The sequence below is a fragment of the Bubalus bubalis genome, chromosome 12 (genome assembly GCF_019923935.1).
Source record: "Bubalus bubalis isolate 160015118507 breed Murrah chromosome 12, NDDB_SH_1, whole genome shotgun sequence".
Lineage (NCBI taxonomy): Eukaryota > Metazoa > Chordata > Mammalia > Artiodactyla > Bovidae > Bubalus > Bubalus bubalis.
In genome coordinates this window covers 99,621,426-99,646,041 of record NC_059168.1, presented here as the reverse complement: position 1 = coordinate 99,646,041, position 24,616 = coordinate 99,621,426, and the positions used below count along the sequence as shown (strand labels likewise).

Here is a 24,616-nt window from a genome sequence, read left to right as displayed (position 1 = left end):
CCCATCTCTTTCAGAATTTTCCACAGTTTGTTGTGATCCACACAGTCAAAGGCTTTGGCATAGTCAATAAAGCAGAAGTAGATGTTTCTCTGGAACTCGCTTGCTTTTTGATGATCCAGGGGATGTTGGCAATTTGATCTCTGGTTCCTCTGCCTTTTCTAAAACCAGCTTGAATATCTGGACGTTCACAGTTTACATATTGCTGAAGCCTGGCTTGGAGAATTTTGAGCATTACTTTACTAGCGTATGAGATGAGTGCAATTGTGTGGTAGTTTAAGCATTCTTTGGCATTGCCTTTCTTTGGGATTGGAATGAAAACTGACCTTTTCCAGTCCTGTGGCCACTGCTGAGTTTTCCAAATTTGCTGGCATATTAAGTGCAGCACTTTCACAGCATCATCTTTCAGGATTTGAAATAGCTCAACTGGAATTCCATCACCTCCACTAGCTTTGTTCATAGCGATGCTTTCTAAGGCCCACTTGACTTCACATTCCAGTATGTCTGGCTCTAGATGAGTGATCACATCATCGTGATCATCTGGGTCGTGAAGATCTTTTTTTGTACAGTTCTTCTGTGTATTCTTGCCACCTCTTAATATCTTCTGCTTCTGTTAGGTCCATACCATTTCTGTCCTCTATCGAGCCCATCTTAGCATGAAATGTTCCCTTGGTATCTCAAATTTTCTTGAAGAGATCTCTAGTCTTTTCCATTCTGTTGTTTTCCTCTATTTCTTTGCACTGATCGCTGAGGAAGGCTTGTTATCTCTCCTTGCTATTCTTTGGAACTCTGCATTCAGATGCTTCTATCTTTCCTTCAAGAGGCTCTTTAGTTCTTCTTCACTTTCTGCCATAAGGGTGGTGTCATCTGCATATCTGAGGTTATTGATATTTCTCCCAGCAATCTTGATTCCAGCTTGTGCTTCTTCCGGCCCAGCATTTCTCATGATGTACTCTGTGTATAAGTTAAATGAGCAGGGTGACAATATACAGCCTTGATGAACTCCTTTTCCTATTTGGAACCAGTCTGTTGTTCCATGTCCAGTTCTAACTGTTGCTTCCTGACCTGCATATAGGTTTCTCAAGAGGCAGGTCAGGTGGTCTGGTATTCCCATCTCTTGAAGAATTTTCTAGAGTTTGTTGTGATCCACACAGTCAAAGACTTTGGCATAGTCAATAAAGCAGAAATAGGTGCTTTTCTGGAACTCGCTTGCTTTTTTGATGATTCAACGGATGTTGGCAGGGAATTTGATCTCTGGTTCCTCTGCCTTTTCTAAATCCAGCTTGAACATCTGGAAGTTCATGGTTCATGTACTGTTGAAGCCTGGCTTGGAGAATTTCAAGCAAGCCAGAATTTTGAGAATGATCAAATAACCCAGAAATCCCACTAATGGGTATATAACCAAAGGGAATGCAATCGCTGTCTCAAAGAGTTACCTGTGAATCCCTGTTCATTGCAGCATTATTCACAAGAGCCAAAAGGTGGAAGCAAGCCAAGGGTCCACCGACAAGATGATGAATAAACAAAACATGGTTTATCCAAAATGATGGAATATTATTCAGCCTTAAAACAGGAAGTAGATTCTATACCTGCCATAATATGGATGAACCCTGGGGACTTTATGCCAAGAGACACAGGCCAGTTGCTAAACGACAAACACTGTATGATTCAACTTGGATGGGGCAAGTAGAATAGTCACGTTCAGAAAAACAGAAAGTAGGATGGTGGTTGCCCAGGGCGGGTGGAAGGGGAGACCGGGCACAGCTATCTAAGGGACAGATAGTTTCAGCTCCGCAAGAGGAGAATGTTCTGAAGACTGGTTGTGAGACAGTATGTACATAGTTAACACTACGCTGAACTGACCACTTAAAAGTAGTCACGACACTACATTTTATGTTACACACGTCTTAAGTGAAAGTCACTTGTGTCCAACTCTTTGCAACCCCATGGACTGTATAGTCCATGAAATTCTGGCCAAAATCCTGTAGTGGGTAGCCTTTCCCTTCTCCAGAAGGGAATACATATCTTAGCACACTTAAAAATTAAAAGGGGTTTTCCCAAAGGTTAACGCAATGCCAATCACTGAACAGAAAAGCAGGAAGAGGACAGGAACGGAAAATTTCAAAATGGGAAATACAGTCAGTATTTTTTAAATGTCTGAGCTTATCAGTAATCAAGGAAATGCAAAATTAAAGAATGCTATCCAATTTGCCCACCAAATAAGTACAGAAAGGAAAACAGGGGAACCCCTAAGAGCTTCAGGCTGGTGGGGCTGCGACAGTGTGCAGTCCCAGACCCAGTCCGCAGGCAGGGGTGAGACGCTGAGAGTGCATCCCGGAACCTTGAACCGTATGCTGACCCAGCCCCTCAGCCCCATTCCAGCCCGATCCACTCACCCTTCAGCTCATCAGCAGCAAAGAAGGCAGCCAGGCAGTCTTCCAGGGTGACGACTGGCCCCCAAAACCAGCTAGGGGTACAGGATACCACGAACCTACAGAGACAGAAAGCGAGTGTGGGGGGGTGCTGCCAGGGTCTTGGCAAGAGTAAGACGTGGGGGACCTGGGGGGCTGAGGTCAGTTTGGATCCAGAGAGGCAGCCTGGCCTGGCACATGGACTGAGCTGAGGTCTGGAGCCAGAAACCTGGGACCACCAGCCAGTGTCCTTGCGAGGGGGACGTCACCTCCCCCTGAGTCTTGCCTTCCCTGTCTGTGAAGAGGCCCTGGCCATGCTGGCCTGTCTTCAGGGCAGAGCACAGGTTCCTGACATGAGGAGGGTAAAGCAGGCTTCGTGGAACACAGCAGGGGCTCCAGAAAGCCCACCGGCTCTCCCTGCAGGGCCAGGCCCTCACTCAGCCACTGCCCTCCTTTCAAGCTGCCACCTGGTCACTCTCCCCATCATGACCGCCTTCCAATCTATGGCCCTGCTCAAACCAGGCCACCTCAGTATGGCCACAGAACATGCTAACTCACGAGCATCCTTCAGCCTCAAGCCCCTTCCGAACTACACCCTCATCCCTGTGAAAGCTAGTATTTTGCTGTTAAAGGTCTGTTGGCCCATCAGGCTGCCAGCTCCAGGAAGACCAGGTCAAGGGTGGTTATCTTCCAGCAGGCGGGGAGGTGGACCCACCGTCGGATATACTCCATAATAAAAGCGAGCCAGCCCTGGGCCGCATAGCTGTCCCCGCAGGCGCCCGGCTTGGCCGGCACGTTCTGGTAGATGGCCGAGTGGAGTTTGGCCAGGTCCTCCTTGCCAGGAATGGGCAGTGACAGGTCCTGGAATGTCTCCACCGTGGTGGACACCTGGGACAGGGGGAAGGTTGAAGGTCAGCCTGGCTTTCCATCTGCCAGGGTTCTGCCCTGCCCAGACGAGCCCGGGTCTGGACCCAAACCCCAGCTGCCAGATGACAGGTGTGCAGCAGAGAGCCAGCTCCCCAGTCCTGGGACACGGGGAGCCCTAGGACCAGGGCCTGTCTCTAGAGAGATGCAGGGGTCGGGGGGTACCGGGCAGAGAGCCAGTGCCCCAGCCCCAAGCTGAGTGGGAAGCCCTGTGCATCGCTCCCCTCCCCGCGCGGCACCCACCCGGTCACAGGTCAGACACTGCACGAGGCTGAGGACGGAGCCGTCGAAGATGTCCGAGATGACGCTGCGGTAGCTCTGCTCCTTCCGCCGCCGGCTGCCGGGGACCTGGGCTGGGGGCACCACGTCCTGGGGCTAGACCTGGGACTAGGCCCCACCCCGCCCGCCTGCCCGGCGCCAGGGGCAGGCGCTGGGTGGTCACGCCTGTACGAGTCACGTGACCAGCTCCCACTCCACCTCCTCCGTCTGTGGGAGCCCCCCCCCCACCAACAACTCGTGTCCCAGCCATGTTAGGACGGCTCAGAGACACCGCGTGAAGGGCGCCCGGCACAGCCCCTGGTAGCAAGTGCTTGCGAACCAAACATCGCCACCAGGGGCGCAACCTCTGCCACCCCGCCCCCGCCCCCGCCCGAGCTCCAGGATGGGAGGCCCTGCCCGCCTCCCCTCTCCACCTGCCCGCTCCTCCGAACCTTTCTTGAGCACGTAGGCCGGCCCCATCCTCACGGGGCTCGCACGATGAGGGCTGCTGGCCAGCTTGGCGTGGCCTTCGTGGTGGTGGACGGGGCTGCAGGGCCGGGAGGTGCGCATGTGTGCCTCGTTGTCCGGCTCTAGGGGCGGATGGAGCGAGGGGGACCATGCTAGGCGGCTGAGCCAGCCCCCAGCCTGGTCAGGAAGACCTCCAGCGCCTCCGAAGGGCACCAAGGCCTGAACCCACCACGTCTCCTCTGTCCTGAGCCCAGCCCACTCCCCAGCCCCTACACAGGACCTGTGTCCACACACTTCCCATTCCCGCTGGGGGCTTGAACTTGGGGAAGGCTCCTATCTCACTCCTTCACCAAGTGACATGCTGTTCACCTGACTGCTCACCTCAGGCCGGGTCTAGTGGGAGAGCAGCCCCCTAGTGTTAGTCACTCACTCGTGTCCGACTCTTTGCGACCCCCATGGACTGTAGCCCGCCAGGCTCCTCTGTCCATGGGACTCTCCAGGCAAGGATACTGGAGTGGGTTGCCATTCCCTTCTCAAGGGGACCTTCCATATCCATGGATCAAACCCAGGTCTCCTGCACTGCAGGCAGATTCTTTCCCGTCTAAGCCCCCCAGGGTAGGGCTGGGGCCCAACGGGGCCACGGTGCCCCCACAGCTGGCTGGTACCTGGCGTCCGGCAGGGACTGGTGGACCGCGGGGAGGGGGGCTGTGTCTCCGGGGGCTGCTGCTCCAGGGCGGCCATGGCGGTGTCCACGTCGGCGTCCTCATCCACCTGCTCCGAGTTGGTGCGCTGCTGGCCCCACGAGAACTTGCGGTCCTTCATGCGCTCCTTCTCGGAGATGGCGCGGCCCGCCTCGTCCGCCATCAGCAGCTCCGCCTCGGCCTGGGAGCCTCCCCCGCTGCGCCCCTGCCCATCGCCCTCGCCACGGTCGCTGCTGGAGTCGCAGGACAGGAACTCGTCCTCTGAGGGGCTCCGGTCACCCTCCCGCTTCTCATCCGTGTCACTCGAGTCCGAGTCCCGCGCCTCGGTCAGCGCCGCTGCTGTGGCCACCACGGGCTCCTTGAGTTCCTCGTGCAGCTGGTCCATCAGGCAGCGCAAGAATTCCTGGGTGTCCTGAAATTCCAGAGTGGCCTCAGCATGGGCACCCCTCCCCGGAAGGGCCCACCTGACTCTCTTCTACTGCCGCTGCTGCTAAGTTGCTTCAGTCGTGTCCGTCTGTGCGACCCCATAGACGGCAGCCCACCAGGCTCCTCCGTCCCTGGAATTCTCCAGGCAAGAATACTGGAGTAGGTTTCCATTTCCTTCACCAATGCATGCATGCGTGCTAAGTCGCTTCAGTCGTGTCCAACTGTGGGTGACCCTATGGACAGCAGCCCACCAGGCTCCTCTATCCATGGCATCCTCCAGGCAAGAATACTGGAGAGGGTTGCCATTTCTTCTCCACCCCTTCCACTGAGGAGGACGCAAAGGCTGGGTAGCCAGCCGACCCCTCCAAGGTCTCGCGCTCTGAAGTGGCAGAGTGGACGGGGTGACCCAGGTCTGCCCGTCTCCAGGCTCCTGCTTTCCAGCCCTGCTTCTGACTCAGCACGGGAGACAGCGGATGTAAGCGTTCAGCCATGAAAGTCTCCTTGTTCCCGAAAGGAGGGGAAGTGAGAGTGAGCATGGAGCTGAGTAGGACACAGGTGACGCTGTGGGGGTGTATGCATGTGAGCACCCGGCTGAGTTTTGTGGGTAGCAACGCCAGCCGGCAGGCCAGGCCACCAACAATCTTAACCCATCTCTGGCGCTCTGTGCTCCTCTGGCCCTTTGCCAGCCCCGGTGCCCACGCCTTCCCGTGACTTGTGGCAGGAGGGACAGGCGTCCCACAGGCCTGGGCACGACTCAGTGGCCAGGACAGGAAGCGGGCAGAACAGAGCCGCCACTGCAGGCTGGCTGGGCCTCTGATCCTGGCAGTGCTGCCGTGACCCTGACTGCTCTGTGACGAGGTCGCAAGCCCAGGGGTCGCCAGGGCAGCAAGGCCTCTGGCACAGCCCTGCCCACTGGCTCAGGCAGGCACGGTGCACACAGGAGGTGCTTCAGAAGGTCAGAAGATGATGGTGCAGGCCGCGGGCAGCTGGGGGCCCCTGGTGCCTGTGTGGGGCCACTGGGTTCAAAGTCCAGTCCTGTCCCTCACAGTCCCTGACCTGGATGTCAGAAGCAGCCCCTAGGGCCCAACTCCCACCCACACAAGGTGGCGACTATGCAGTGGCCAGAGCCAGCCGCACACCCAAAGCCTCAGGTCGCCGACATGGAGAGAGGGGCCTTGATTTCTCAGTTCTAGCTGAGGGAGGGGCCGGCTCTGGGTGGATTTCATCAGCAGAATGTCAAACAGGTTCAGCCCCGGCTGCAAGCCCAGCAGTGAAACCCCCATCTGGGGTAGGACCTGAACGGTCAGCTCGGGGCAGTGGGCAGCATGTGGCTGCATTCTGCTTCACCGTGGGTCCATGATTTTATGCCGTAGAAAGATACCACTGATTCCAGAGGGGTTCTCTAGATGTACAACAACTTGCCATCAAAATGTCTAGTTTACTAAGAGTGAAATTCTGCCTGTGGTTCAGGGAAGGAGAAAGCACAGGCCTATGGGAGTGGTCAGAGGTGCATGCGCCTAGAATCAAGGCTGCCTGAGGTCAATTCTCCCCTCTGCCATGTACCAGCTGTGTAACTGATATGTAGTCACTGGGCAAGGACTTGCCTGCTGAACCTCAGTCTCCCAACTTGTCAAGTGGGGAGAACACCAGCAGGTTCTGGGAGGCTCTGAGGTCCTTGCACCCATGAAGGGCTCGGGCAGCAAGTCTGGTCCAGGAGTCCTGTCTGGCAAAGCATACCTCTGGTTTTTTCCACACTGGTCTTGGTTTATAGCCCTGGGTGTCCCCCGGGGCAGCTCAGATGGCCTACCTGCTGGGCATAGCCTCGGAACATTGGGTTGACCAACTTGATCCCGTGGGACAGGCTGGTGGGAACCACGTAGCTGGGGCTGTAGGAAGACCAAATCCGTTAGTACAGGCGGTGGTCTGCTCTGAGCTACTCAAGCCTGCGAGGGCAGCTGGGCAACCATGATGGCCAGATCAGGCTCTGTGTGGCGTTTACTGCGATGTCGGGCGGTGCTGGCCCGGCCAGGGACCCGTCAGGTCTGCACATCTCTAAGGTCAGGAAAGGAAAACATCAAGTCATGGCTCAGCCAGGCAGAGAGCTCTTGACTAGGATGGCATCACTTCCTGCCAGCCCGTGACACGCCTCCTTTAAAATGGTTCTCATTCTGAAATATTTACTGTTGCTTTCTAATTTCAAAAGTCATACATGTTCATTATTCAACAGTAGAAAATTTCGGAAAAAAAATAGAAAATTTCAGGAAAGCACAGCAAAGAATCATCAACACTAGCAGCATCCTGCAGAGATAACGACCATGAAGATTTCCAGACGTTTCCTGGACAATGCAGACACAAAATTACACACAGGTAAACGCTTGAACGTGGCTTAAAGTTGGAGCTGTATTGCATCATGCTGTTTAATAATCTGCTTTTAATTTAATATATTTCGATGCACTCACTTTATTCCCAATTTTAACGTTTTCCTGGATCTACCCCAAGCATCTGGTCTTTAAATTCCTTTTACACTGAGCTAAAGTCCCTGGTCAGTGTCAGCCACCACTTCTGAAACCCTGTTCGACGTGCACAGATGTGGCTGAGACCTAGGAGTGGTCACCGTGTGTCTCCAGACCGCAGCACACACGCTCTGAAGCGCTGCCAGCTGCAGTCAATGCCAGGTTCAAGTTCTTGCTGCACCTTTCACAAGACGTGTTATCTTGGGCTAGACGCTTGAATCTCCCTGAACCTTAGTTTCCCCAGTTAGCGAGCCAGAGTTGGCTGTGACCTACACCTGGAAGGGCCCCCATAAGCATGACACAGGAGGAAGTGTGGCCCATGATGGCGAGAGGTTGAGGGCACCGGAAGTGCTCCATCAAGGGCCTGACAGAAAGCCTGTCCCCACGCCCCTGCCAGAAGTCGGGGACTCGGTCACTCACCGTTTCCTGTGCCAGACCTCAGAGACCAGCTTCTGATAACTTTTGCACAGGGCTGGCTTCTTGTCTGTGCGGACCAGGCCTCCACACTCCAAGAAGAACTGGGTGAGCGGGGGGCTGGGGGAGGGGGCAGGGAGCCAGGTCAGCAAAGAAGAGAAGGGTACACGGCATCATTTACAAGAGCTGGCTGGAGAAGCAAACCTGTCCTGTGTGGGGATACACCAGGGCCCCCAGAGCCATAAATACCTGTAGGTGACTTGACAGACCCCACCTGTTATGGGGCTGAATTGTATCCCCCCAAATTCATACACTGAAGTCCTAACCCCCACACCGTAGAATGTGAATGCACTGAAGATAAGGTCTTTCTTTAAAGACTGTTATGTAAAATTTAGAGGAACCATCACCCCTCCTTTCATCGGCCCCTGCTTAGAAACCTTCCTGAGCCTGAAGGCCTCTCCCTCGCTTCTTTTTTCTTTGTTTTTGTTACCTCATTACATAAGAAATAGTCATTTATTGTAGAAAAATTAGGAAATACAGATGAGCAAACAATAGTAACTGACCTTAATCCTACCATGAGTGGGGATAGCTACTCTGAAGATATCCTCCTAGAATTTTCTATGCATGCAGAGCCCCATCCCTGCCCTCCTTTTCTCTCTCTCTCTCTCTCTCTCTCTCTCCCACACACACACACACACACACACACACACACACACACACACACAGAACCTTTAGTAGGTGTGAGACCCTGAGTGCCAGGCAGAGGAGATGGCCCAGCCTCAGGGAGTAGAGGGTGTCTTAGATGGAAAAAAATATTTTCACCCCCAAAATGGGACTGCACCATATAAAGGATCACAACCTTTTCCTACTTATCATATTCTGAACTCCTCCCCGTTTCAGTAAATATTGTCCTGCACCATTTTTCCCTGAACTCACTGTAAAGCTGGTCTGTACTAAATTTGTGATTTTTATGGGCCTTTAACATGTTTCCAATAAATGGCAGGGTGGGGAACAGCACAGACAGCTTTTTCAACCTCTCTGGGTACTGGTACCTCCTTTAGGAGAAATTCTCATTGGAGGGATTGCTGGGTCAAAGGGCAGGTGTGGTTTTGGGCGTTTTGATGTGTACCCACATCCAGGCTTCTATGAGCAACACACATGACCCAGCTTGGGGGCAGCAGCTGCTATTCCCAGGGTCCCCCCAACTCCCAGATGAGGCAAAACCTACCAGTTGGACAGAGCCTGCAGGGCCGCATTCATGTAGCAGGAGTTGCCGAGGTTCTTCATGCCCGTGAGGCCTGGGGAACCAGCACACACACACAGGGAGGGGACCGTCAGCACTCGGAGAGGAGCCGTGGCTCCTGAGCCCCTCAGGACCTGCCCGGGAAACCTGCCGACTCAGCCGATGGAGTCCTACTCTCTGCAGCTCCAGTTACCATGGTGGATGGAACCCATGGACCCCTTCGCCCTCCGCCCCGTGCAGCCCACTGTCCACGCTGAGCAAGGGCAGCGACCCAGGCTGAAAGAAGCCGGCCTGCCCAGGGGCACAGGGCTGAGGGCTGCCGGGCCCCAGGGCTGCACTCCAGGGAAGCCCTCGTGTCACAGAGACCACCCTACTCCGCCCCACCTGCCCAGGCAGCGCAGCTCGCGGGGCTGTTACCTCGTGGCTTCAGGTCATCGTCCTCCGACTCGGACTCTCCTTCATCCGCCACAGCGATGGGGACGGCTTTCAGAGGGTGGGAGGGCGGCGGAGAGTCCTGCGTCCAAGAACCAGGGTGAGAAGTCAGGAAGACTAGCGCCCATCCCTGAGCTGGGGTGTCGGGGGAGAAGCCCAGACCCCTAGCCACTCAGTCAGCCCGCCTGAGCAGGGGACATGGTAGTTAAGAGAGGGCATGAGTTTGAGCAACTCCGGGAGATGGTGATGGACCAAGCGGGAGGCCTGGCGTGCTGCAGTCGCCAAGAGTCAGACACGACTGTGACTGAACTGAACTGGTGGCCTCGCCCTGGGAACTCTCTGGCTTGTACTTTACTTACAGTAATGAGTAATAATATTTTATTTATAACAAATTTGAGAAAAACATAGAAACAAAGAAAAAACAGGCAGCCCAACTTTTTTGAGACAAACACTGTTGATTATTATATCTCTGTTGCATTTAAACTGTTAATACACACACACACCCAAAACAGGATTTGTATATACTTTTTATAGACTTTTTTGTAAAACAAAAACAAAAACAAAAAACTCATATATATTGATCATTTAAGTCCACAAACATAGCCCGTCCACATTTATTGAGCACCTATGATGTGACCATCATTGTCAACATGGAGGAAAGACAGCACTGTACCCAGACACGTCAGGCCTCTCCGACGGCTCAGATGCTGATTTAATGAGCCCTCCCTGAGGGTCAGCTCCGCGCTGGGCTCTCCCACCCGCCTCCTCGAAGGGCCTGAATGGCTCCTGGCCTGGTGCACTCCCAGGGGGGAGGGTGTCCGGGTGTTTCCCATGCCGGCCTTGGCCCAGGGCACCCCCAAGGCCTACCCGTCCCTCTCCCCAGTCACCTCTGAGTCCTGAGCCCTCACACCACCCTGGACAGGCCTGGGGCTCAGCGGGCATTAGCTGACTTGAGCTCTTGCGAGCCACCTGGGAACTCGGAGCAGGAACAGGTGCCGTCGGGGACCCACTGCCCTGCCCTCGCCTTGTTTCGCCACCGGCTGGCCCCTGCGCCCCCTCACCTGCTCTGGGAACTTGGGCGCGGGGCCAGGCGGGCAGGCCGCCGGGTGCGGCTCCAGGAGCACTTCCTTCTCGCAGGCGTAGCACCACACGCGGAGCGTGGTCAGGTTCACCGCCAGGTTGTGCTGTCTCGCCTAGAGGGCAGGATGCGGAGGAAGGAGGACACCGGCCTAAAGGGTGCCGCGGGAAAGCCTCAGATTTTCAGGAATCTCAGATTCTGCTCCCCCCACCTCAGCCAGGCATGCCAAGGGCTGCGGCTGCCTTCTCTCTTCCTTCTTTGCCGTGACTGTTCCCATTTTACACACACAACCGCCGAGGCCCAGAGAGGCGGGTGGAGCCAGGGGGCGGCTGGAGCTGGGGTCTGACCTTAGGACCCACGCTCACCTGTGCGTGCAGGGTGCTGTGGTCAGCGAAGGATTCTCCGCAGCCAACATAGGAGCAGGAGACCTGGGGAGAGATGGAAGGGGAGCGGGCAGGGGGCCGAGAGGACAGACAGGGCCACGCCGTGAGGGGGTGTCCCCGCTGCCACCCTGGGACCCCAGGGACCAAGGCCCGGCTGCCGGTTTGCACACCCGAGGTGTGCGCTGGGCACGGCTTGCCGCCACACAGCCGCCCCGCCTCCGAGCGAGACGGGCGGTGGGCCCTGGGCTGAGGCCTGGCTGCTGGGCGCCCTGACCTGCTCCTCCCTCCACTCACCCCTTTTCCACCAAAACCCCACTCCTGATGGGCCAGTTGGTAGGGCCACAGTTTTTGTGGGGGCGGGGGGAGCCTGGGCCTCATGGCCGTTTTCTGACGGGGGACGCTGAACGGGCAGAGGCGGCCAAGCGGCCCTGTGCTGACCTGTGCCCCGTGATGACCTGCCTTTGGCCTTGCACTCTCCTCCCCCAAATCCACCCAGCTCCACGGCCCAGCTTGTGGCCTCCACCCCAGCCCTGGCTGTCGGGCTGCCTCACTGCAGGAGAGCGCTGGTGCACCCTGAGCAGTGGTCAGCCATGCACCAGCTGGTAAGGAGCGGCATCACTTTCTGCGTCGGGTTCCATCTCGGTCTCTAGGGGGTTGTCTGTGGGCTCCCAGGAGGCAGGGCCATGACTCCCACTTCCTGCCGTCCCCGGGGCCCCAGAGAGTGTCCTGCAGCATAGTTTACCCTGAGCGACAGGCCCCAGAGGACGAGGCCAGAGCCCTACGGAGGCTCCTGTGTCTTCTGCTAAGAGACTTGAACTGTGATCTTTGTGCCCATTCGCTGCCTTTTTTTGTCTCTCCTCGTATTTGTTTTCAAAGAAATTTTTAGTAAGATTATATAGTGTGATATATACTTGTGGCAAAGTTGGAAAACACTACAAAGTTATAAAGAAAAATGAATTATCTGTAATTCTGCCCCCCCAGAGAAAATCGTCAGTTGTTCACACATTTACTGTTACTCTTTTGCGTGAGCATAATAATCACAACCAGATTTTACTGGACACTGTCTACGGGCCACATACCATGTTAAGGCCATCACTGGCACCATCTCGCCAAATTCTACCCTAAGGGGGGGCGGTCCACAAGGTGGGGGCAGTCGTCGGTATTGTGGCCTCTGCTTTATAGATGGCAAAACGAAGACCCAGACTGGCCCAGGGGTGTGTGTGTGTATGTGTGTGTGGCTGGGTGGGTGAATGTTCACTCAGTCATGTCTGACTCTTTGCAACCCCATGGACTGTAGCTGACCAGGCTCCTCTGTCCATGGGATTCTCCAGGTAAGAATACTGGAGTGGGTAGCCATTTCCTCCTCCAGGGGATCTTCCCGATCCAGGGATCGAACTATTGTCTCCAGCATCTCCTGCATTGCAGGTGGATTCTGTATCACTGAGTCACCTGGGAAGCCCCAGCCCAGGAACTGACTGCCATTAACAAGTGCCAGGGTTCACAGCCAAGATGCTACATCGTCTCATATGCACGTGCTGAATAGAAATTTCCCCTTCATGTCGATGGGTTCATTCAGCCCAGAGCTTTTCCCTCTTTATCTTTAATGGTTGTGCAGCCCAGGGGCTCACACACTCTGGGGCCCTCTTGGCTTGGGCACCACACCCGAGACATCCATGCCCTGTGTCTCTGCCCAAGGTTTCAGGCCACGCCCACAGAGGACAGGTATTCCCAGCCCAGAGTCTGGACCCAGCTCCAGGGCCCCAACAGCTGCAGGAAACTTACCTGGAGACAGGCCCACAGGTTGGGTCCAGAAACCCCGCATGACTGACAGGTGCTCTGTGTGAGGCGGGGAAAGAGACCAAGAGGAGGGTGTGAGTGGCCGCAGGACGTGAGCCATCAGACTCAGCTCAGAGGCTTTGCCTCACAGAGATCCCGGCCCACGGGGCCACTTTAAGCTTTACTGTTCAAATTTTGTTTTTTCACGTAACTGAAAAAACATTTTCAATACAATCACTTAAAGCTTATCAGGGAATGTTTAACAGGAGGATTCCTACGTGCTGTTTCTCATAAATCCTCTGTTGCTTATCAGCTTCTGCCAGAAGCGAGTAGAACTGCACGCAGCTCTCAGGACTGAGGTCATACGATGAGACAGGCTTGAATCTCCTTCAGTAAACATTCTCCTTAAGACAAAACTGCCCAGTCTTGATCCTCTTTCTTGAGATATGGATTGTCTCCTGACCTTGTGACCATTATTATCCCTTGTTCCCTTGGTAACGGTTGCTGTACGTTTGGTTTTCTGATCTTAATCATTGTTGAAAGAAATTTCTTGTACCATAGCTTATATATACTCACAGAAAGACCATTAAAGCACTCTGCTCCATCAGAGCTTGGGTCCCCGTGTCTTTCTTTCTTTCTCTCTCTCTCTCTCTCTCTCTGGCTAATTCTCTGGAGCGTAGAAACCCGTCATGCTTACTCTCCTGCCCGGGCTTCCAAGACTCCCTCGAGAAGGCGCCCTGTGCCTTCAGCCCCTTGAGAGGGTGCCCTGTGCCTTTGTGAGCGATACAAGCCCTGTGTCAAGAGTTTTACTGATTCTCTGCGTAAACCAGGGAATATCAGCCTCTTTCTCTCTTGCACGTTCTTATCATCAACTCCGGACTGCCAGGTCCCAGTCCATTAAAGGACCTCAACAAAAGCTTAAGCAAACAGACCCCTTAATATGCTCTCATTACACCTTCTACTCCTTTATGACACTCATTTATTTAAGCCTTTCTGCCCGGCTAGACTATGGGCTCCATGAAGGAGGGATGGTCTGTTTTGCCTACCCCTGCAACTTCACAGAGTCTGGTACAAATCAGATCAGTATATTTGTTGACTACAGAAACACCCAGGTTATCTGTTGATTAGGATGACAGAGCCTGCTTCCGGTCCACTGATACCTCTCTTCCCTGCTTTAATAAAAGAATCTATGTATTTTGGCTGAGCACATGGTCAGTGAGCTACAGACTATGTGTCCTAGCCCCCACTGTGATCATGGGGCTCGGTTCTAGTCGATAGCGTAACAGTAAAAAGTGACATGTGCCACTTCTGAGTTTTGCACAACCCTTGGTCTCTCTCCTGTTTCCATTGGCTGGAATGCAGATGTGATGGCAGGAACTCAAGTAACCACTTTGGACCTGGAGGTGAAAGGCATGTGTTGAGAATGACAGATCCACTCTATCAGAGCTACCTACATCTGGACTGCTCAATGAGAAAAGCAAACTCCTATCTCATTTAACTCACTATATTTCAAGGTCTTTTCATTATAATTTAAACTGTCCTAAGTAATTTTGTCTGGGCCTCTCTAGAACAGCAGTTTCCAGCTGAGCTTCCACAATACCCAGTGTGTCTCTGCCAGTTGTGAGATGAATTCTAAGCACTGGTCTCTGCAGCAGTTACAGAGCTGATCCCTGGTGAGGGATCACAATGAGCCAGGTATCTAGCTAAGTTCTTTGGACCTTGCTCATGTAATCCTTATCACAGTCTCTGCAACAGGTCCCAAGACCCTCTTCTTTTTTTTTTTTTTTTAGTTTTAAACTTTACATAATTGTATTAGTTTTGCCAAATATCAAAATGAATCCGCCACAGGTATACATGTGTTCCCCATCCTGAACCCTCCTCCCTCCTCCCTCCCCATTCCATCCCTCTGGGTCGTCCCAGTGCACCAGCCCCAAGCATCCAGTATCGTGCATCGAACCTGGACTGGCAACTCGTTTCATACATGATATTTTACATGTTTCAATGCCATTCTCCCAAATCTTCCCACCCTCTCCCTCTCCCACAGAGTCCATAAGACTGTTCTATACATCAGTGTCTCTTTTGCTGTCTCATACACAGGGTTATTGTTACCATCTTTCTAAATTCCATATATATGCATTAGTATACTGTATTGGTGTTTTTCTTTCTGGCTTACTTCACTCTGTATAATAGGCTCCAGTTTCATCCACCTCATTAGAACTGATTCAAATGTATTCTTTTTAATGGCTGAGTAGTACTCCATTGTGTATATGTACCACAGCTTTCTTATCCATTCATCTGCTGATGGACATCTAGGTTGCTTCCATGTCCTGGCTATTATAAACAGTGCTGCGATGAACATTGGGGTACACGTGTCTCTTTCCCTTCTGGTTTGCTCAGTGTGTATGCCCAGCAGTGGGATTGCTGGATCATAAGGCAGTTCTATTTCCAGTTTTTTAAGGAATCTCCACACTGTTCTCCGTAGTGGCTGTACTAGTTTGCATTCCCACCAACAGTGCAAGAGGGTTCCCTTTTCTCCACACCCTCTCCAGCATTTATTGCTTGTAGACTTTTGGATCGCAGCCATTCTGACTGGTGTGAAATGGTACCTCATAGTGGTTTTGATTTGCATTTCTCTGATAATGAGTGATGTTGAGCATCTTTTCATGTGTTTGTTAGCCATCTGTATGTCTTCTTTGGAGAAATGTCTATTTAGTTCTTTGGCCCATTTTTTGATTGGGTCATTTATTTTTCTGGAGTTGAGCTGTAGGAGTTGCTTGTATATTCTCGAGATTAGTTGTTTGTCAGTTGCTTCATTTGCTATTATCTTCTCCCATTCTGAAGGCTGTCTTTTCACCTTGCTAATAGTTTCCTTTGATGTGCAGAAGCTTTTAAGGTTAATTAGGTCCCATTTGTTTATTTTTGCTTTTATTTCCAATATTCTGGGAGGTGGGCCAAGACCCCCTTCTTACAAATGAGAAATGGAGGTTTGGAGAGGTCATGAGCCTACCGTCAGAAGCACTGTCAGCTGAGGAGTCAGGCTCATCAGACTTACGGGAAAGGTCTAGCCTCCTCCCAAGGGTGGCCACATCGACCCTTAGGCCTCCATGGGAACTTCTTTCCACTAAGCCCAGATTCTGGCTGTGTTTGTAAAAATCCTGAACATGGCTCTCTCAGCAAGGCTGAGAAGGCGCAGCTCATCCCATCAGTGGGGCTGAGGTTTGCAGTCTGTGTCTTAGGGTCTCTTGCCAAGGATGCTAAGGGGGCAGGAGACCAGTCTGCTCGATAGACTCAAAGTTGCTACTCCTGACCTTTCCAAATTTGTCATCTCTTTTGTGACTTTCTGATTTCACAGTTCACTCCCATCTTCCCAAATTTTTTTTTCATTTCAGTCATATGAATGATAAAAGTATTATGTGCTTATTTCAACAATTTAAATGACGCATACGCTGTATATAATATGTAGCATATTACATATAATACATACGCTGTATATAATATGTAGTATATTATAATACATGCTATATATGTGTCATATATTATATATAATACATATATGCTGTATATGTGTCCTATATTACATATAATACATATATGCTGTATATAATGTGTAGTATATTATATATAAAACATATATGCTGTATATGTGTCATATATTATATATATGTATACTGTACATAATGTATCATATGTTACATATATGCTGTACATAATATGTAGTGTATTATATATAATATAAACATGCTGTAATAACTTAAAGTATTTCCCTCCATACCGTTGGCTAGTAACAATGAGATCACACTGTACACACTTCTCAGTAACAGGCTTCTGTCACCTACATAGGGCCACCCTTCTGTGTCTGTACACAGAGATACCCATCTCATTCTTTGCGATAAGTACACAGGGGCCCACACTGCGGTACAGACACCACAACTGTTTCACTCATTCCCTTCCTGGTAGATATGCGTTTGACCACCAGTGTTTTCCTTTTACAAAGAATGCTCAGTAAACACTGCTGTATTTGTATCTTGGAACTGGTACATACACTGCTCCTAGATACATTCTGAGCACGGGAACTGAACCCCTGCAGTCACGGTAACTTGACTGCAAATGTCGGGTCCACTTCCCTCCTCCCTTGGTCCACCCTGAGTGACAGCAGTTTGTGCCGTGTGCATCTGAAACGGTGCCATGTTGGTTTCCTGGCAAAATCCTTGACCACCAGGGAAGTCAAGCACCTTTTTTTCAAGAGTTTCTCAGCCACTTGCATTGCCTCCATTGTGAGCTACCCGGTTCAATCCTTGCATCTTCTGGGTATTTTAAAACCATGTTGGTTTCATTTTGTAGATTTCCAAAAGACTGCCATGTCCCAGCCCGATCTTCCCAAGTTCTGCCTCCCTCTTCCCACCTTGTTCGTCTCCTCCCTGCTCTCAGATTTCCCAAGAAACTCTCAGTTTCTTTCACTTATTCCTTTTTGCAGACACAGGAAGAGACCGGTGTTAGATGGGGCAAATGCACCACAGCCTTGCTCTGCTCTTCCTCCTAACCATACTGAAACCATCCTCTACAGGGTTAGCAGAAACTGGTGATGAACAGAAATGGAACTTGTCTTACACAACAGCAACTAAGGGAACAGCTGGGTAAAAAACCCCTAGCCTATACATCACAAGACTCTTTAATCACCCCTACAGATAACAGCTCTGATGTATGCGTTGCTATAGTAATAGGGGTCTAAGCTGTTTTTTCAGAAACTTGGAGTCTTGTCCAGTTCAAGCCAGCTAAGACTATTTGGGACCACTGACCCTAAAACTGGGTGTGTGTAAGTGTCTGATAAATGACCTTTTGATGTCAAAGGGCCCAAAACTTCAGCCTCAGATCATGCTAAGCACCTCCATTTTTGAACACGCATCCTAGGAAGAAGCACGTAACTCAGACGCACTTGTGCAGAACACTGATGACCTCATCTCTCCCCATGCCTAAGACCATCCTGCTTCTTTATCCCATAAATATTCCAAGACCCTCGCCTTCTGGGAGGCTCATCTGAGGCTTGTTTTCCTGTCTCCTCACTTGGCTGCCTTGTGAATCAACCCTTTCTTTGCTGCAAACCTCGGTGTCTCAGCGTTTGGCTTGCTATGAATCAGCAGATGAACCTGGTTCAGTAACAGCAAACAAGACGACTTCAAAAGAAGCCACAGGAACTTTGAAGAATCACACCTGAGACTAAACCAGCTCAGGCCAGAAGCCACCCAGCACCTGCTGGTGCAGGGAGGCTGAATGACCAGCATTAGGTGCCTGGAAAGAAGACACAGGAATCTGTCTAGGAGTCTGACCCAACCCCCACCCCGGGAATGGCCCCTCCATACGGCCCTGCCCCTGAACACGACACTATACAGACAGAATGCTGCAAAGGGCCCAGATGTCCACCCACAGAGGATCAGCTGCGGAGTCTACACAATGAACTATGATGCAGCTTTAAGACAAACCATGAGACCCATGTGCTGAGGCCAAAGAGCTCCAAGATACACTGCCAGGCGAATACAGCATGTTACCAAAACAGCTACAGTACACTACTTTTTATGTAATAGAGGGGAAAATGAAAAATAAGTATTCCCATAAACAAACTCTGAAAAGATACAAAAGAAACCAACGTTCGTGGCTGTCTGCAGGGTGGGATGGAGAAGGTGGGCACAGGACGGGTGGGAGGGGGACTCCTTGACATTTCTCTTCTTACATCATTTCATTTTTGAACCATGTGAAAGTGTTACCTACTTAAAAGCTTTAATCTAACAAACAGACGAACAACAGCCTCCCTGCTCAGTGCGGCCCACCTTTGGGAATTCCCTGGGGGTCCCATGGTTAGGGCTCCAAGCTTCCACTGCAGGGGGCATGGGTTTGATCCCTGGTCAGGGAACTAAGACCCTGCAAGCCACAGTATAGACAAAAAACCCCAGTGGCCCACCTCTTCTCTTTGAACCTCCCTGAGCCCTCCTCAGGTCAAGTGTGCAAAAATGCCCGTGGACTCTCAGAGCCTGACTCTCCGCCTTGCACCTGCTCCAGCCACTAATGGGCATCAGCGCTCCCAAATGGATGGTCTACGTGGTAATTAATGGCTGTTAGGACGCAGCCCCGGAAGGCCTCCTGAACAGATGCCAGCTTTTCCATTTACATAAAAGGCCAAGCTGAGACTGCTGGGAGCCAGTGCTTCCGCGGCTTCAGAAATGTCTGTATCCCAGGAATGTGGCGGAGGCGGGGGGCGCCCTGGGTGTGGGCCTCAGTCCCGGAAAGTCTGACCCTTTACCTTGGATTTGAGCAGCAAGTCCTCTTTGGTCACCTCCCCTATCGAGTCAAGATGAGGACAAAGGTCCCTGGAGTCCCCCATGCTGGCCCGGGCTCACCTATAAGGAAACACAAGGGATCCTGGGTTAATGGCAGCCCCTGCCGGCTGGAGGCAGGAGAGGCTGGGGGGTTAAGTGCATACTTGGGTCTCGAGCCCCAGATCTGTCATGTACTTGCTGGTGACCCAGAGAAGCTACTTAACTGCGCTGAGCCTCACCCTCTTTGCCTGATGATTGGGGAAGAAGATAACACCTTCCGGAAGGGTTGCTCAGAGGATTCACTGAGGAAATATCAGTGAAATGCCTGGCCCACGGACAGCAAGTGCAGGGAGATGATTAGAATTCAAGCGCTGGGTGTGATGATGAGAACTGTTGATAGGGAAGACATAAGGGTGCTTCCTGCATTTGGGGAGCTGCCTGTTAGGGAATCTAAAACTGCAGTCCTGTTGAGAGACACCAGCTCCCTGACCTGGAGACCACTCTACACTAGGGGGCAGCAGCGGGCAGGGTAGAGAGGCCAGGTCTGAAAACCAAGTAGAAAGGCAAAACCAGAAGGGGACGGCGCTCTTCTCTGAGCAAGCAAACTCCCTCTTCTCAAGAGCTTCAGAGAGGCCAGGTGACCCAAAGGCCACTTATCTCACTTCTTGTGAGAAACCCCACTTAGAGAAGAATCTTTAAACTCCAAGATACTAGAGGAGGAAGTCAGAGCAGCAGCTCCTCCAGAAAATGTTATTTGAGAATGAGAAAGTCGCAGAGAAGGGCGGGCAAACCAAGCTAGGAAGGGGTCTGAAGATGTTCGCTGAAGCACCAATGGGGGTGTAACTGGGTGACCGATTTCATAAGAGCTGTGTGGTTGTTGCTTTTGTTTTTTTTTTACAATTATAAAAACAAAACTCAGACGATATACACTTTAAAGTACAAGGTATAGGAGCAAAATAGAGGCTTCCCTGGAGGCTCAGACGGTAAAGTGTCTGCCTGCAATGCAGAAGACCTGAGTTCGATCCCTGGGTCGGGAAGATCCCCTGGAGAAGGAAATGGCAACCCACTCCAGTACTCTTGCCTGGAAAATCCCCTGGACAGAGGAGCCTGGGAGGCTACAGTCCACTGGGTCACAAAGAGTCAGACATGACTGGGCAACTTCACTTCAGTTTCTGGTGACTCAGTGGTAAAGAATCTGCCTGCCAATGCAGGAGATACGAGTTTCAGCCCTGGGTCGGGAAGATCCCCTGGAGGAGGAAATGGCAAGCCACTCCAGTATTCTTGCCTGGGAAATCCCATGGACAGAGGAGCCTGGGAGGGTTAGAGTCCATGGGGTCGCAAAAGAGTCGGACATGACTTAGCAACTAAACGACAATAACAATAAAGTAAAATAAACTGCTGATGATATTGTGGCAAACTTCCATCCTGACGCTCTTCTGTGCATAATTTCTCTCTTTTTTTCCCTGACCAAAACATTTAACTAACAAAAAAATATTACAATGGCAGAGAAAATAATAATAACAATAAAGAGAAATCAGAAGTGGGAATCAGGGTAGAAAACAATGCAAAGACTTTGGTTTCTAGGAGACCAACACGCCAGCTGAGCTGGCCTTAGCCCCAGCGCCTTCTGAGTTTTCCTTGGCTGCTGGCTGCTTGTCTTCCCCCATGAGACGAAGGTTGTGCTTTTCCCAGAATTCATTTAGTTCTTTTCCCTTTGCCTGAAGCTGTTGTGTCAGTGTCTCAGTGATCTTCTGTATCTGCTCCTTGTAGTTCTCCAAGGCAGGCAGCACCTCTTGGACGGTCTGCTCCACCAGCACCCCTCCAACAATGAGGTAGCACTTGCGGGTTTCATCTACCTCCTTCAGAGTATCAATCACTAGGCTGTGCTCATCCAACTCCATCGCCAGCTCAGCTGCTTTGGATGCCAGGCCCCGCTGTTCCTGCCTAAGACGGTTGAAGCCAGCGATTACCTGCTCTGTGGACACCCCTTCCCCGTGCCACTCCCACTGCTCTCGCCGGCGCGACCACCATTCTCCGCCATCTTCACTGCCTGCTAGCTAATTCTTCTCTTTTTTAAATCAGAAGGGGAAAAAAGCTATTTCCGTTTGAAAAGCAAATGCTTCCTTGGAGGGACTCCTTGGTGTGCCGGGCAGCTCTGTTTTTGACTGCGGTGGTGGCGTGGATCTGTACGCATTCGTACGTATTAGCTGCTCAGTCGTGTCCGACTCTTTGCAACCCCACGGAATACAGCTCTCCAGGCTCCTCTGTCCATGGGATTCTCCAGGCAAGAATACTGGAGTGGGTTGCCATTCCCCTCTCCAGGGGATCTTTCCGACCCACGGATCAAACCCAAGTCTCCTGCATTGCAGGCAGATGCCTTTGCCGTCTGAGCCACCAGCGAAAACTGCCTGGAACTGAACACACACACGTGCACACACACACACACAAATGAGTGCGAGTAAAACTGGTGAAATCTGAATGAGTTCCCTGGGTGTACCAGTCTCTCTGCTGTACTACAGATACACCAGAGATGCAGTACCACTGGGGGACCGTGGGGGAAGGGAACCTCCCAGCACATTTTTTGACAACTTACTCTGAATCTATAATTATCTCGAAAGAAAACGTTTAAAAATAAATAAGTAAATGCTGCCGCCACCCAATATTTTAGCAGAAATTGTACCCAGGAACCTGGCTTTTGACTCTAGCTCCAAACTGTTACCGAGAAAAAGGGCCCAATCAAAGACGCAGGAGAAGCCAACGGTGCTTTAATCAAAGGCAGAGGTTGTGCAACCACCAGAGGGAGGTGGACCCCCCAAGCGCCCTCCTGCAAGCCCCACCCTACCCCAAAAGATCTGCCAGCGGTGAACTGGCCCAGACTCCACACCAGACAGGAGTGACTGGTGCTGATGAGGGGCCAAACTTAGTGTTTTCCATGCATTCTTCCCTTGAAAGCTTCCCCGGCCATCTCAGAGGCTGGGCTTTACCCCGTTTTATAGATGACTAAACAGGACACCTCTAGTCCCAGGTCTTGCAGACAGGAGCTCCAGGACTGAGGCCAAAACCCAAGTGGGTCAGACTCTTGGCCTGCTCTTTGGTACTTACAGAAAATGCAAACATAGGCAGAAGGAGACAGAAGTGTGTAACCCATCCCCAAGCACTCATCACCTGGCTTCACAATTAATCCATGGCCAGCCTTGCTGAATCTCAACCTGCCACTTCCTCCTTTGTGCAGCAAATCCCAGATATCACATCATTTCATCCGCATACGTCTTTCTATGAGACTCAAAAAAGAAAAAAAAAAAACCCACATAACCAAGATTCTATCATTTCACCTAAAAAGAAAAATCTATACTTCCTTCTTGGTCCGTGTGTAAGGGCGACACCTGAGTGGGAGAGGCTGAAGGCCTACCTCTGTGCAAAGCAACAGCCCCCGGAGGCAGTCACCCTCCGCATTCTTTGGTCCCGGCCAACGGTGGTGAGTTGCTGCGCTGGGCTGGGGTGAGCACAGGCTTCTGCTGGGGAACCTGGGAAGACAAACCAGCACACTTCATGTCGTTCTGTTAACCTTAAAAATCACTCTCAAGGCTTCCCTGAGGGTCCAGTAGTTAAGAGTCAGCCTTGTGACGCAAGGGACACCAGTTTGACCTCTGGTCTGGGAAGATCCCCACGTGCCTTGGAACAACAAAGTCCTTGAGCCGCAACTGCAGAGCCTGTGCTGAAGAGCCCAGGAGTGGCACCTACTGAAGCCCGCACACCTAGAGCCTGTGCTCTGCAACAAGGGAAGCCCACACACTGCAATGTAGGGTAGCCCCTGCCGGCTGCAACTGGAGAAGCCGTGCCCGCAGCAACGAAGACCCAGCACAGCCAACATCAAAATAAAATACATAAATAAATCTTGAAAAAGAAACACTCTCAACACCAAGCAGAAGCTATAAACAGCCCACAATTCCTCCTGAGGGAGGGGGGGCGGGGAGTGAATTTTTGGACATTTGGGGCATCCAGAGGCTAGACATACTCTCCAGTATGTCTCCAGGGACAATAAAAACACACCACTGCTGGGACGGCTGAAGGCGGCTTGGGTGGAGCTGGCAAACAGGGTCAGCCCTACCCCCGGGGGGTGTCAGACCCCTCACTAGTCACTGCTGGGCATTACCTTTGTGATCCCCGAGAGACGGTTCGGCAGCGGAAGGCCACGGGGGGCCGCTCCGACAACTGCTCCCCGCTGGACCGGAGGATCCACCCTTTCCACGAGTGCCTCAGATCGTGGAAGCACTCAGATCATCCTTCTGATCTGAAACCCTCAGATCAGCCTTCCAGCCTCCCGAGAACTTTCCACTGCTCAGAACCCCCGACCCCCGGGTCGTGAGCAAGCCTAGGCTACCGACACAACGGGGTGCGTCTGAACGTCAACACTGCCCCCTGCCGCGGTGGGCCACATCTTCTAGGTGCGGGCAGTTCAAAGAGGGAGAGGCGGTTAGAAGCGACCACTTAAAACGGTCACGTGACAATGACGGGGCTCAAGGTTCTGAATTCCAAGCCTCCTCACTTGAAGTCAGACTTAGTTTTTTCGTTTCCACTGAGGTCAAGTGTGCTGGGTGGCTGCCAGCTTCACACTATTTTAAGCTGCAGTATGTGGGCTTTTCAGTGTCTTTGGTATGCACTCCATCTCTTGGGCTAGATGGTGAAGCCAGGTCATGAGTGGGAGACTCCATGCCAGGAACACTGCCCCGGACAAGGACGACGGTCGACAGGCCCACTCCTGACTCACAGGTGCCATCAGATGACTCAGGTTCTTGCAACTTCAGATAGAAGAAGAAGAAGAAAAAAAAAAAGCCCTGTGGCAAACAAACCTGTGTACTGTCGCTGCCCCTGCTTTACAGATGAAGAAACAGAACTGGAGTTTAAGGAGCCAGGAACCTGGCCAAGATCAATCCTGGGCTAGTAAGCAGTGGGCGGGGACCTGACTGGTCTATCCAGCCCACAGCCTTGCTCTAAGTCAGGGGTCAGCACACTTTTTCTATAAAGGCCCAGGTAGGAAATATTTTAGGCTTTGCGGGCCACGCTGATCTTTATCACGTACATTAATTTTATTAAAACCAAACCAAACAGCCTTTTTCTATTTACAGGCTAGGCAGGAGACGAAACGTTTTAATCCAACACAGAAATTAACGAGGCAGAAACAAAGGAGCGAAGAGGAGACCCTTTTCTGGATGAGTCATGGGGTGAAGAGCTGCGCTCTCAAGCCAGCCAGGTAGCAGCCTGGGGCGCTTCCTGGGTTGGGGCT

General features: G+C 51.9%; 1 protein-coding gene and 1 pseudogene across 5 annotated transcripts in view; both read right to left on the bottom strand.

The window, feature by feature from the left end:
• USP20 (ubiquitin specific peptidase 20) overlaps positions 1–24,616 on the bottom strand; it is a 45,760-nt gene that overhangs the window by 12,920 nt on the left and 8,224 nt on the right. For 2 of the 5 annotated variants that reach the window (XM_006044102.4, XM_006044103.4), the window contains exons 2-15: positions 22,742–22,856; positions 19,317–19,413; positions 13,031–13,084; positions 11,231–11,293; positions 10,849–10,980; positions 9,773–9,869; positions 9,341–9,410; positions 8,119–8,232; positions 6,993–7,071; positions 4,724–5,171; positions 4,043–4,180; positions 3,576–3,685; positions 3,124–3,296; positions 2,394–2,488 (exon numbers count right to left, since the gene is read on the bottom strand). In XM_006044102.4, coding sequence (XP_006044164.3) covers positions 2,394–2,488; positions 3,124–3,296; positions 3,576–3,685; positions 4,043–4,180; positions 4,724–5,171; positions 6,993–7,071; positions 8,119–8,232; positions 9,341–9,410; positions 9,773–9,869; positions 10,849–10,980; positions 11,231–11,293; positions 13,031–13,084; positions 19,317–19,397 — 1,654 coding nt within the window. In that variant the 5' untranslated portion in view covers positions 19,398–19,413; positions 22,742–22,856. Of the gene's footprint in view, positions 1–2,393; positions 2,489–3,123; positions 3,297–3,575; positions 3,686–4,042; positions 4,181–4,723; positions 5,172–6,992; positions 7,072–8,118; positions 8,233–9,340; positions 9,411–9,772; positions 9,870–10,848; positions 11,017–11,230; positions 11,294–13,030; positions 13,085–19,316; positions 19,414–22,497; positions 22,614–22,741; positions 22,857–23,485; positions 24,151–24,616 lie in introns of those variants that run through there. The other 3 variants (XM_006044105.4, XM_006044104.4, XM_044926442.2) reach the window with 3 other exon arrangements.
• Positions 20,680–21,583, bottom strand: LOC102411869 (annotated as a pseudogene).